We start from the raw sequence: 11,140 nt of genomic DNA, 5'->3' as shown, positions 1-11,140 counted from the left end.
ATAGGAATTAGTCATTGGCACACTTGAGGCGGTGGGTTCGACTCCCACCCTCGCTCCGGTTGTACTTTCCTTTCTTTGTGATGTAATTTTTTTCATGTGTTGTTTATATGTGTAATAAAAATATATATCATGCGTAAGGGAGGCAAAGCACACAGATTGTCGTCCTCATCAGTCATCAAATTATACCTGTGCAATTAAGCACCAAAAGAAAGAAAAGAAAAGGAGATATATAGTAGTTTAGGAAAAACGGAGGGGGTTGGAAGTAGTTTGAAATGGTTCATGTAAGATACACACTGGCAAACGCGCCACCCGTTTATTTTCTGATTTCCGAACTCAGCCGACACATGCCGGGTGTCTTATTAATGGGTGACACCCGGGTAATGGGTGTCTAAAACATGTAAGTAAGCTTGATTCATGCTGTTTTTTTCTTTTTGGTAAAATATACAATGAGTGTTAAAGTCCTTTACGTCTCCCCCTCCCCTGGAAAAATTTGAAAGGACGGACCTAATGAATTTTTTTTAAATGACTGGCTTGGTTTGGCTTTAGTTCAACAGTTAAAAAAAAGATTAGCTGTTATTAATCTTTCGAGCATAAAAGAAGTCTTGCAGTCCAATGTACTACACGACCCCCCCCCCCTCACCCGCTTTCATCTTGAAAAGAAGGATCCAAACGTACGAAACTCTCACCCTCTTCCGGCGCCAAAGCACCTAATGTAAAACAAAACCATTTCTTGTCTTGTAAACAAGCATGGAAGCCGCGATGAAGCGATTATTTTGACTTTGAAATCGGATTTTCGCCATTCGAGGAAGATGAATATGTTTGTGTGGTGAAGTATGCAGCGGCTCGCATACGATGTGGTGGTGGTGGGCGGTGGAATCATCAGCACAGCCACCGCCAGAGAACTGTTGCTGAGGAATCCCGGTCTGAAATTCGCGCTCGTCGAAAAGGAAAAAGCCATTGGTAATGGGTTGCTGACTAATGAGTCGGCATATTTAATGCTGATAGATTTCAGTGCTTAACGATAATTTACATTATCTCTCTCTTTCATTTGCCGCGTAGAATTCAGGCAGACCAGAGTTGGCAAGGTTTTGGACACTATGGTAAAAACCACGGTAAAAACCTGGGTTTTTACCGTCCTGTCCAAAACTATATTTTAAGAAAAATTGTGTTTTGTGAGAAAGCATCAAAAGCAGAATAAAATGTATCAAAATAATGTTTTATATTGAACATTTAGTCACTGTGCTTTCAACTTATTTATGCAATTGATTTTAATCTAGTTACATAGAAGTTGAATTCTTGATTAAAATCTCAATTTGTATGCTTGAGTTTATTTTTATTTATTCTATAATAGTAACCAAATTTCGATAATGTTTATGCATGTGTGCAAATGAAAGCAGGGACGGCAAGGTTTTTTCCCTCCTATTAAAAAACCCTTGTGTCTGAAAGTGTTTAAAACTACTTTTTGAGAAACTATATTTTGTGAGAAAATATCAAAAACTGAACAAAATATGTCAAAGTTATCTATATGTTTTTTGGCTATTTAATATATTTATTCAATGTGAAAATTCAAGTATAAATATATATGTAACTTATTTAAACAGCTGATTTTAATTTATAAGTTACCTTGAAATTAAAATTCTTCATTGAAAATTTCAGTTCGTATTCATGAGAGGGTTTTTTGTTCTTCCATAAACCAAATTTTTCAACATTTATGCATGTATGCAAAAGAAAGTTTCCAAAATATAGTGCAATAAAGGACTTAAATGTAATAAATGATAATTTTTTTGTAGTTACTGAATGTGTTTTATTAAAACTACGAAATTAAAAAAAAAATGGCATAAGTTTTAAAATATAAGTGTTTCATCATCAATTACTTGTTCTTTTACCTAAAAAATATTTTATTAAAATAAGATAAGATAAAATTTATTAACAAACAAAATACACATACATAACAGTAAGCAAAATTAAAAAAGTAAAGTTAAAAAACTTACAAATTATAAAACATAAATTACAAACGTCATAACAAAATATTAAGAAAATCTTGCCTATAGTTCAACACGAGTTAGTACTAAATTCACACTAAAGAGCACCAAAGGCACTGTCCGCAGTGTTTTTTAATTGGTTTAGTATATAGTACAAACACAAATATGTATTAACAGAAATATTTACAAATTAATTTTACACAAGTAGTAAAAATTTTACACAGAACAATTATTGGACTGTTTGACTCCAGAAAAAAAAAACACAATAACATTTTTCGTTAAAATATCATGTAAAACTTATTTGCACAAACCACTAAAAAAATTAAGCATTTTTTTTTTTGCACCTAAATATTGCACATTTACTCCTTTGAGTTGTAAATGGAAATGAAATTAGTCGTCATGGTAGTATTGTGAATTTTCCTTTCATAACTCTGCCAACTGTTACGTAAGGAAGTTTTTATGTATTAAAGTTATTGGCAATTTTTTTAAAGATATTTATAAATCAACATTTTGGAGAAAAATATTTTCAAATACTCATTAATTAAACCTCAACCTCATTAATATCTATATTCATGCACATTACGAATATTGCAGTCAATAGGAATTGATTAGATTACACCCCTTTAGCTTTAGCATAGTTTTGGACAGTTTCGGACACTTTTGGACAGTTTGGGACGGTAAAAACCACCTGTCCTGTCCTAAACCAGTTTTGGACAGTCCAAAACCCAAACCTGATGGTTGCTTTCAGATAAAAGGGCACTTTCATTCAAGAAAAAGAGCTCTTTTTGACAGAAATTTTGTAATAAAAAATAATTTAATCATTCTATGTTCCTTCAAAACTTTTCCGTAGTAGGGGAAGGTGGAGCACCTTTTCAATAATTGTTTTCAGAAAATTATTTTCAAACCAATGTTCACCAACATTAGCTGAACTTGCAGTTTAGATATTTTTGTATTTTAATAAAAAATTATTTTACTCCATTAATTAGGTAAAATTTATTTTATTCCATTATTTACAGGGTCGTAAGAGTTTCGGCCAGTGGTGGTTTTAACCGTGGATAAAACCGGTTTAAACCGCTCGGGATGAAATCGGTTTTATTCGGTTTTGGCCATTTAGATAATTATCAAATTTTAAATGGAAACCAAATAATAATTTATTAAAAAGAAATGCAAAACAAAGCATAATCAATCATCTTTCATCATTTATCTAGTATGTTTTACATTTTGTAGAAATAACAGCATGTTTAGAAGATAAGGTTTATATGAAAACTGTGCAGTAATATTAAAAAAATAATAGAGTGAAACATTGTAAGTTGAATAGATAGATTTTAATTCTCACACACAAATGTACAAAGTATTTGGAAGTATTTCAAGTAATTTGAAGAATAAATGAGAGGGAAAAAAAAAACTTCTTATTAGAAACATATATAGGCATTTTTTTAAGAACAAAATTAAAGGTACAGGGGGGAAACACTTTTGAAAATTAAAAAGCAACACTACTGAAAAGTTACTATCTTTATGTTACAGGTTGTTTTGTATTCTTTATGTCTTTTGTTTTAGTTGTGAGCCATTTCAGTTATTCATTTTGAAGAAAGTTGAAATTTGTTCACTACTATTGTTATAATAATGTAAATTACTTCACTAACATTATATTTAATTAACTAAAATTACTGTGCTTAATTAAACAACTTCCAACTAACAGATTTATTATTTGCAAAACACACATCTCTCACATACATATAAATTAGAAGTGTATTTTCATGTAATTTAGTTTTGGCCTATGGTGGTTAAATCCAGTTTTAGCCAGTGGCCTGGATAAAACCAGTTTTGTCTGGCCAAAACTACAACCCTGATTATTTAGTGGGGCACCTTGGCTCACCAGCAATAATCCTCATAAATGTCATCTAAATAATTGAAATATATTTGCTGAGAACATTTTCGGTTCAACAACAGATGCATCAACAGCAGAGAACTTGATATTTTCTTTTCTGGATCTCACTATTTCTGTTATTTTAATACAAAGAAAAATCAATTTTCTGTGAAACAGTGGCCATTTTCTCAATTTTAGTTCATTCAAAATCGTTAGATTTATTAAGTACTAGTGATACCCGCATGGCTTTGCCCGTAATGGAAAAATCAAAAGGTCTTTTGGTTCGCCTGTATATTTACAAATAATGTATGGTGCATTTTCTCGCCAGTTGGCTTGCCCATGTTACGGTTCCACATTATGATAATTTCGTATCTCGCCCATTGGCTTGCCCATGTTACGGTTCCACGTTATGATAATTTCGTAATTTACTCGTCCATCTTATGATATTTTTGTTCTTAAAATTGGAATAGAAAAAGAACCACGTCGAATGTTCGAAACATCGCTTCGAGGTGCACACCCCCATGCTACAAACTAACTTTGTGCCAAATTTCATGAGAATCGGCCGAACGGTCTAGGCGCTATGCGTGTCACAGACATCCAGACATCCTTTGGACAGAGAGACTTTCAGCTTTATTATTAGTAAAGACAATGAACTAGGCTTTTTCTGTACTGTACATTGGTGAAGCAGGCTGGGACAGTGTCCAACTGCCACACTTAAGATTGTAATTATATATCAACTTTTTAAAAGTTAAGCTTAGCAGTACAATACCTTAAACTAACAGTGAAATACGCTTAACACGAAAACGCTCAACATGAAAAATCGGTTTACGTATACTGGTATAGCGATCCGGACCGTGTACCGTGCGCTTAAATATAAATCTTTCGACACGAAATTCGTTTACCATGACATTTTTTTTTCGGTCCTTTCAGCTTTGCGTTAAATGTTTTCCACTGTTTTATGAAAGGACATGTTTTACTTCTCACATGCTGCGATTGAAATTATTTCATTTCCTACTAAAAAGTTTAACAACGAAAACACTGTTTAATGCAACTCCGAACCTTTCAAAACAAAGAAAATGAGATCGGTCTTTTCCAGCTCGTGTGAGAAATTCCGAGAAGAGTAGATCCTGCTATCATTGATGGTGTTCTGAGAGAACTAATTTCTGTATACAAAATTAAAGCTGAAATGTACAGTGTCCCAAAGTGCCCCACCTTCCCCTATACACAAATGTATTCTATTTTATGATCTTCAGGGTTGTCGCGGGAGCTTTGGCCGCTAGACGGCGCCCCGCTCTGTGTTGATGTATGCTAAGGCTATCTGAGTGCGTGGTTATTCTGTTGTTCTGTTTTCGCGCTTCCGTGTACTTGTGTGTTGCTGTAACTCCGTCCAGTAATAAAACATCTATGTGCTTACATCATTAGTCATCAATGAAATACGAAACACCCTCGCCTTCAAACCGCTCGACAAGGGTTGGCAAGTTTCTGCCGAAGTGGTTAAAATCACTGGTAGAAACCGGTTAAAACCGGCATGGCAAAAACCCCATTCTGCCACATTTATGGCAAAAACTCAAAAAATGACATAAAAGAAATCTTTGATGCCCAATACAAATTTATAAGCTAGCAAATGACAACCAGTAACTTAATGTTTAAATCTGTATGTCACTTCTTTTTCTTAAGTGCCCTTAAGATTCTCGTCCTTTAGATTAATGCAAATGTTACGAGCATCTGCAGTTAAACAGTTCTCTTTCTGATCAAACTAAATCAAGGGCAATGAGTTTTATTTTTTACAATGATGAAATGGAATTACATTTTTTAGTTTATTTAAACAACTGTTATTACTTGAATTAATACAGATGCTTTTTAATTTTTGCCAGTTTCTGCCCGTTTTTACCGGTTATAACCAGTTTCTGCCACCAGCAGGGCAGAAACGAGTTTCTGCCAGCAGAAAGCCAATCCTGATGATCTTTCTAACTGTGATGTGATTTTGACTCTTCCTCGCAGCTATGCACCAGAGTGGGCACAACAGTGGGGTGGTGCACTCTGGCCTCTACTACACCCCAGGCTCCCTGAAGGCCAAACTCTGTGTGGAGGGCCTAGACCTGGCCTACCAGTACTGCACCAACAAAAACATCCCCTACAAGAAGTGCGGGAAGGTGAGCACCCTGATTCAAAATCAGACAAATTTTATCGAGCAACCGAGATTGTTTGTTTTTGATATCCAGGGTTTGCTGATATATATCATGATATACAGGATGTTCCATTTTAACCTGTAAGACTTTTATTTTCGCAACCCTTAGTCCTAGATGCATGCTTCCAACCGCAAAAATGTTCAAAATCAGATGCAGAGTTAAGGTAATGAGAGTTTGAAGCAAAAATAAAAATGAGTCAAAAAATACAAAATTTAACTTTTTATATAGACCCCAGGTCCCCTAACTAATAATTCGGGCAATAATCTCCTTTGAAAAATAATTCCAACTCGAAAAAGCTTGTCCATTAGTTCTACCAATATTCACCAAGATATGAAACGCAGCGTTTTGTGACTTACACCACTTTTCACTCGCCGTCAATAACACCTTTTGGGGGGAAATATAGCCGTAAGCAAGTGTTTTTAAAATGATATGTGTGTATAGAGTGGTTTTCAAATTTTTCAAGGTTTTGTAGTGTGTTTTTGAGTATTGTAGCATGACATTCTCATTTATTTTCGAATAGCAATGAAAAATATAAATACTTAATTTTTTTACTTCGACAAACTGACATTCTTGTGAAAGGGCGATAAGTTCCAATCTCATTTTCTGTATGGTGCCTTAAAACTTCAAACTCGAATATCTCCTCGAGTTTTGGTCGCACAACTGTCAAGTTTTCTGTTATAGTAATATTTTGTAGTATTATAGTAATATTCGTACTGCACCAAGAAAAACATCCCCTACAAGAAGTGCGGGAAGGTGAGCAAATCCGGGCTCGATCGGACAAATTTTATCGAGTGGCCGAGATTATTTGTTATTGGTATCCAGGGTTCGCTGATATATATCATTATTAGTGATGTTCCGGATATCCGTATCCGTATCCGAGGGAAAATAAAGATCCGTATCCGTTACTTTTTTGCCGGATCTTGAACGGATCATTTCTATTCTAAATTTTTTTAAATATTTGAATAAATGACTATTAAATTCCGTTTAAATTAGGTTTTATTTCCTATTTAAATTTTAAGGTATCATTTCAGAAGCCAATGTGTATATCCCCCCCCCCCCCGTTGCAAAAAGGAAGGGGAAATAAGTTTTAGAAGTGTGTATCAGTGTGTCTTTTTATGGCATCGTAGCTCCTAAACAGATGAACCGATTTTGAAAGTTCATTTTTCGTTCAAAAGGTGACTTGATTGAAAGTGTTCTTAGCTCGGCCTCGTTTTTGTAGAACTTTAATTACCGGAGATATTAACTAAAAACTGACTTAAAGTTTTTCACAATTAGGGTAGTAAAAATTTACCCTTACGTTAAAAATGTTGTCCCTGATTGAAAGAACGAAGTTTTCTGCATTTGATATTTATTTGAAACTTCCAACTGATATACAGTAGGAGCTATGATCTTGTTAAGTAAATTTTAAATGCAATTCTAAGCCTTTATACGCGTGATCGGTAGCGATTTCATAGTCGGAAGATGAGGAGAAATGATTTAAAATTTTTACCTGCTGTCAGTTCATATTTGTCAACAAATGTGTAATCTGACCCGAGAAATTTATCTTAATATAAGATCGGCTCTCTAGGACATGTTTTGGTTTTTTATTTTTTAATTTAATATTAGTTTTTGTTATTGATTTTGAGTTCCTGTTATGCATTTTTTTTCTCGGCATCCTTCCAGAAAAGTGATACTAAATTCTCTATTGTATTTACTGTTTGTAAAGGTGTTCCTGGCTCTGTATTTTGTCGATCAGAGTAAGTTCGGTGGAGTGGGTCAGCGCTTCATTTATGCTGAAATAAAATGCGAAAAATTATTTCTAGCCTGTCCAGTAGCAGCTTTACTCTTGCTCCTGTATCCTACATCTACCAAGTAAGCTAGAAATAATTTTTCACATTCCATCTAAGCATTAATGCAGCGCTGGCCCATTCCTTCCAACTCTCTCTCAATTTTAACGGAGATTTCTTTAAAGAGTAAATCATAGTCTTGATTATATATTTTTGCCACAGTTGACATTTTTTGTAGAAACTGCCATTATTCTGACGAGAATACCTTCCGTAACAAATTTTACACTTGGATAGTTGAATTGGGTAAAAAAATTTTTGAGATCCGTATCCGCGGATCTTGACTTTAATGATCCGTATCCGTATCCGCGGATCTACGTTTTTTAACGATCCGGCACATCACTGATCATGATATACAGGGTGTTCCATTTTAACCTGTAAGACTTTTATTTTCGCAACCCTTAGTCCTAGATGCATACTTCCAACTGCAAAAATGTTCAAAGTCAGATGCGGAGTTAAGATATTGAAAGTTTGAAGCAAAAGTAAAAATGAGTCAAAAAATACAAAATTTAACTTTTTATACGGGACCCGAGTCCCCGAGTTATATTAAGGGAAATAATCTCCATTGAAAAATAATTCCAACTCCAAAAAGCTTGTCATTAGTACTACCAATATTCACCGAGATATGAAACGCAGCGTTTTGTGACTTACACCACTTTTCATTCGCCATCAATAACACCTTTTGGGGGCCAGTGCCCCCCCTCCCCAAAAGAATCAATTATTTTAAGAATTTTTTTTTTTTAAATTTTAATTGATTTCTCTATAGATTTTTTTTTATAATTACTTAAAAAGAACACAAAACACACACACAGCATATTTTGAATAAAAGTATTTTTGTTTGCAAAATCAGAAGCACTGGAGTCGTTGGCCAAAGTGGCAGAATACATTTAACTCGCTGGTTTTGAATTCAAGGAAGCGTAATATCAGTTCTTCTATGATGAAACTAATGATTAACATTTTTATTAAAAATGTTAATTATTGGTTAACTATGATTTTCTTTATCATATAATAGTAAAGTGTAAATTAATTTAAAACACTCAAATGAGGTACTGGATTATTTAATAACCTTGCCCTCGTGCTATAATCATAATGACAATTTTCCTAATTAAAACCGCTCATTGCATAGCATCTCGGTAACATTATATACAGGGTTTAGTTCTTTATTGACTTGAAACGATTAAGATGTTTTACATCCACATTCAAAGTATATTAGTGTATAATATTTATGTACTTGGAAAAGTAGATTCATTGGCCTGAAGGGATCCAAAACGAAAAAAAAATAAAGTCATGAAAACTTTCTTATGAAACATTTTTTTTTTTTGGGGGGGGGGGTATTCAATTTCCAGGGCCCCCTCCAAAAGATTTTTCTGTATCCGCCCCTTTCCGTAAGCAAGTGTTTTTAAAATTATATGTGTGTATAGAGTGTGGTTTTTCAAATTTTTCAAGGTTTTGTAGTGTGTTTTTGAGTATTGTGGCATAACATTCTCATTTATTTTTGAATAGCAATGAAAAATATAAGTACTTAGTTTTTTTACTTTGACTAACTGTCATTCTTCTGAAAGGGCGATAAGTTCCAGTCTCATCTTCTGTATGGTCCCTTAAAACTTCAAACTCGAATATCTCCTCGAGTTTTGGTGCCACAAATGTCAAGTTTTTTGTGTTAGTGAAATTCCTATAGAAACAGTCTTGATGCAGTCTTTTGAGAATTGAAACTTGATAAATAAAGATTTTTTATTCTGAAGGAAAGCACTATAAAAGCTAAAGCTTTTTGGGACTCTTGCGTACTGTTACCCTACCCAAGGTGCTGCGTAATGATAGTAGCGCAAAATGTAGTGTTGAAAGTTTCTGGTCATTTGTGCAGTCGATGAATCTTAATCGTATACCATCAATAAAAACTCAAATTGTGAGTGAGGCCAAGAACTAGGAGTGTTGACACCAGAGATAAAATATTCATTCATTCTTTTAACTCTAGACAACAAATGACGCATCCTGTCACACAAGTATTCATGTTGGTACTAGGAGACGTACCGAGTAGCACTTTGGTCGAGTTGCCGAGTACTTGGTACTCGGCCTTTCATTACTGGTACAAGTAACGAGTTATCGAGTTCCACTTACGTTTAAAGAAGAACCACAGACACTCACGCGATGAATTTGAACTCATTGCAATAGTAGTATGGACCTCAATGTCCGTAAAATAAATGTCCGTTTTTAAAACAAAATTCCAGCTGAAATTTAATCATGCATTATTTAAGAGATTTTGTTTGTGTAAAAATTTTTATAAAAAAGTTATTTTTAAAATTAGAAATCAACAAATGAATAAAAGGTATGATTAATCACATTGGAATTAAAACACATTATATCAAGCTGTTATAATTCTAGTCCGCCAAACATGATAATACAAAAATTTCATATTTTTTACACTGCCCCATTTTTAATAAATAAGTGTTATAAACTTTGGGGACATCAAAATAAAGATGGACTCCGTTGAAGCGTAACAAACTTCATTATTCTCAAAATTTAAATTTGACTTGTTAATTTGAATTGAAAATGACTTCAGTATATTATATGGTTGCACTTCTTTATTAATTGTAAAATCTGTCTCAAAAATGTTCCATTTTATACAACTACTCTGTATTGGCCGAGTATCTGATAAAAATTTAGTCGAGTGCCGAATACTCGGCAAATTGGTCAAGTACCGAGTAGTTGCCGAGTACTCGGTACATCTCTAGTTGGTACCTTTCGATCAACCAATAATAACCAAGCCTTCAAATGGCTGCTCATTAAATGTTAAGAAATCAATAGTGTTTTGCTGTGTAATTTCAGCTTCTCTGTGCAGAACTGTTATATGTCAGGTGTATTTTGAGCTGGGGGAAATTCCACAGAAATGGGGAGCTTATGACCAATTTTTTTAAATCTTTTTTTTCTCATAAATTAGGTATCATTTTGAAACTTATTAGTTGAATTGTATGAAAATAATAAAAATTGCCGCAAAGGTTTATGTTTGTAAGAGTTACAAGCCTTTGAACAGAGGTATTTTCGACATGTTGCCATAATGGATTTTTTGATATTTTGTTGAAATTGGTATTTCTCAAACTATAGTTGCAATATTTTGCATTTGACGTAAAAGTAGTTTCATTGTTGAAGATTAAGCCATTGACTTGAATCTTAGATTTTAGTTTTGCTAGTCTCATTTTTCAGATTCAGCTCATACATCTGACTCCATGAGTTAAATATTTTTTTTTCTTAAAATAAAATTTTTTATCAGTTTTTTTTCTACAT

The 11,140-nt window shown here is 33.7% G+C and overlaps 1 protein-coding gene across 1 annotated transcript; it reads left to right on the top strand.

Moving 5' to 3' along the window:
- The first annotated feature begins 745 nt into the window (after positions 1–745).
- LOC129233435 (L-2-hydroxyglutarate dehydrogenase, mitochondrial-like) lies at positions 746–11,086 on the top strand. The gene is made up of 3 exons (XM_054867463.1): positions 746–960; positions 5,851–6,002; positions 11,060–11,086. The coding sequence occupies exons 1-3, from the start codon at positions 834–836 to the stop codon at positions 11,084–11,086; spliced, it is 306 nt and encodes a 101-aa protein (XP_054723438.1). The 5' UTR covers positions 746–833.
- Positions 11,087–11,140: the final 54 nt, after the last annotated feature.

The sequence above is a fragment of the Uloborus diversus genome, unplaced genomic scaffold (assembly GCF_026930045.1).
Source record: "Uloborus diversus isolate 005 unplaced genomic scaffold, Udiv.v.3.1 scaffold_411, whole genome shotgun sequence".
Taxonomy (NCBI): Eukaryota; Metazoa; Arthropoda; class Arachnida; order Araneae; family Uloboridae; genus Uloborus; species Uloborus diversus.
Note: the sequence above shows the minus strand (reverse complement) of the source record. Positions and strands in the feature narration are given on the sequence as shown.

Bases quoted from the DNA above. Each gene is read 5' to 3' on its own strand.
- LOC129233435 (XM_054867463.1), top strand. From the start codon at position 834: ATGCAGCGGCTCGCATACGATGTGGTGGTGGTGGGCGGTGGAATCATC. The intron at 961-5,850 runs GTAATGGGTTGC...TCTTCCTCGCAG, and splicing joins CGAAAAGGAAAAAGCCATTG to CTATGCACCAGAGTGGGCAC. The intron at 6,003-11,059 runs GTGAGCACCCTG...CTCATTTTTCAG, and splicing joins CCTACAAGAAGTGCGGGAAG to ATTCAGCTCATACATCTGAC.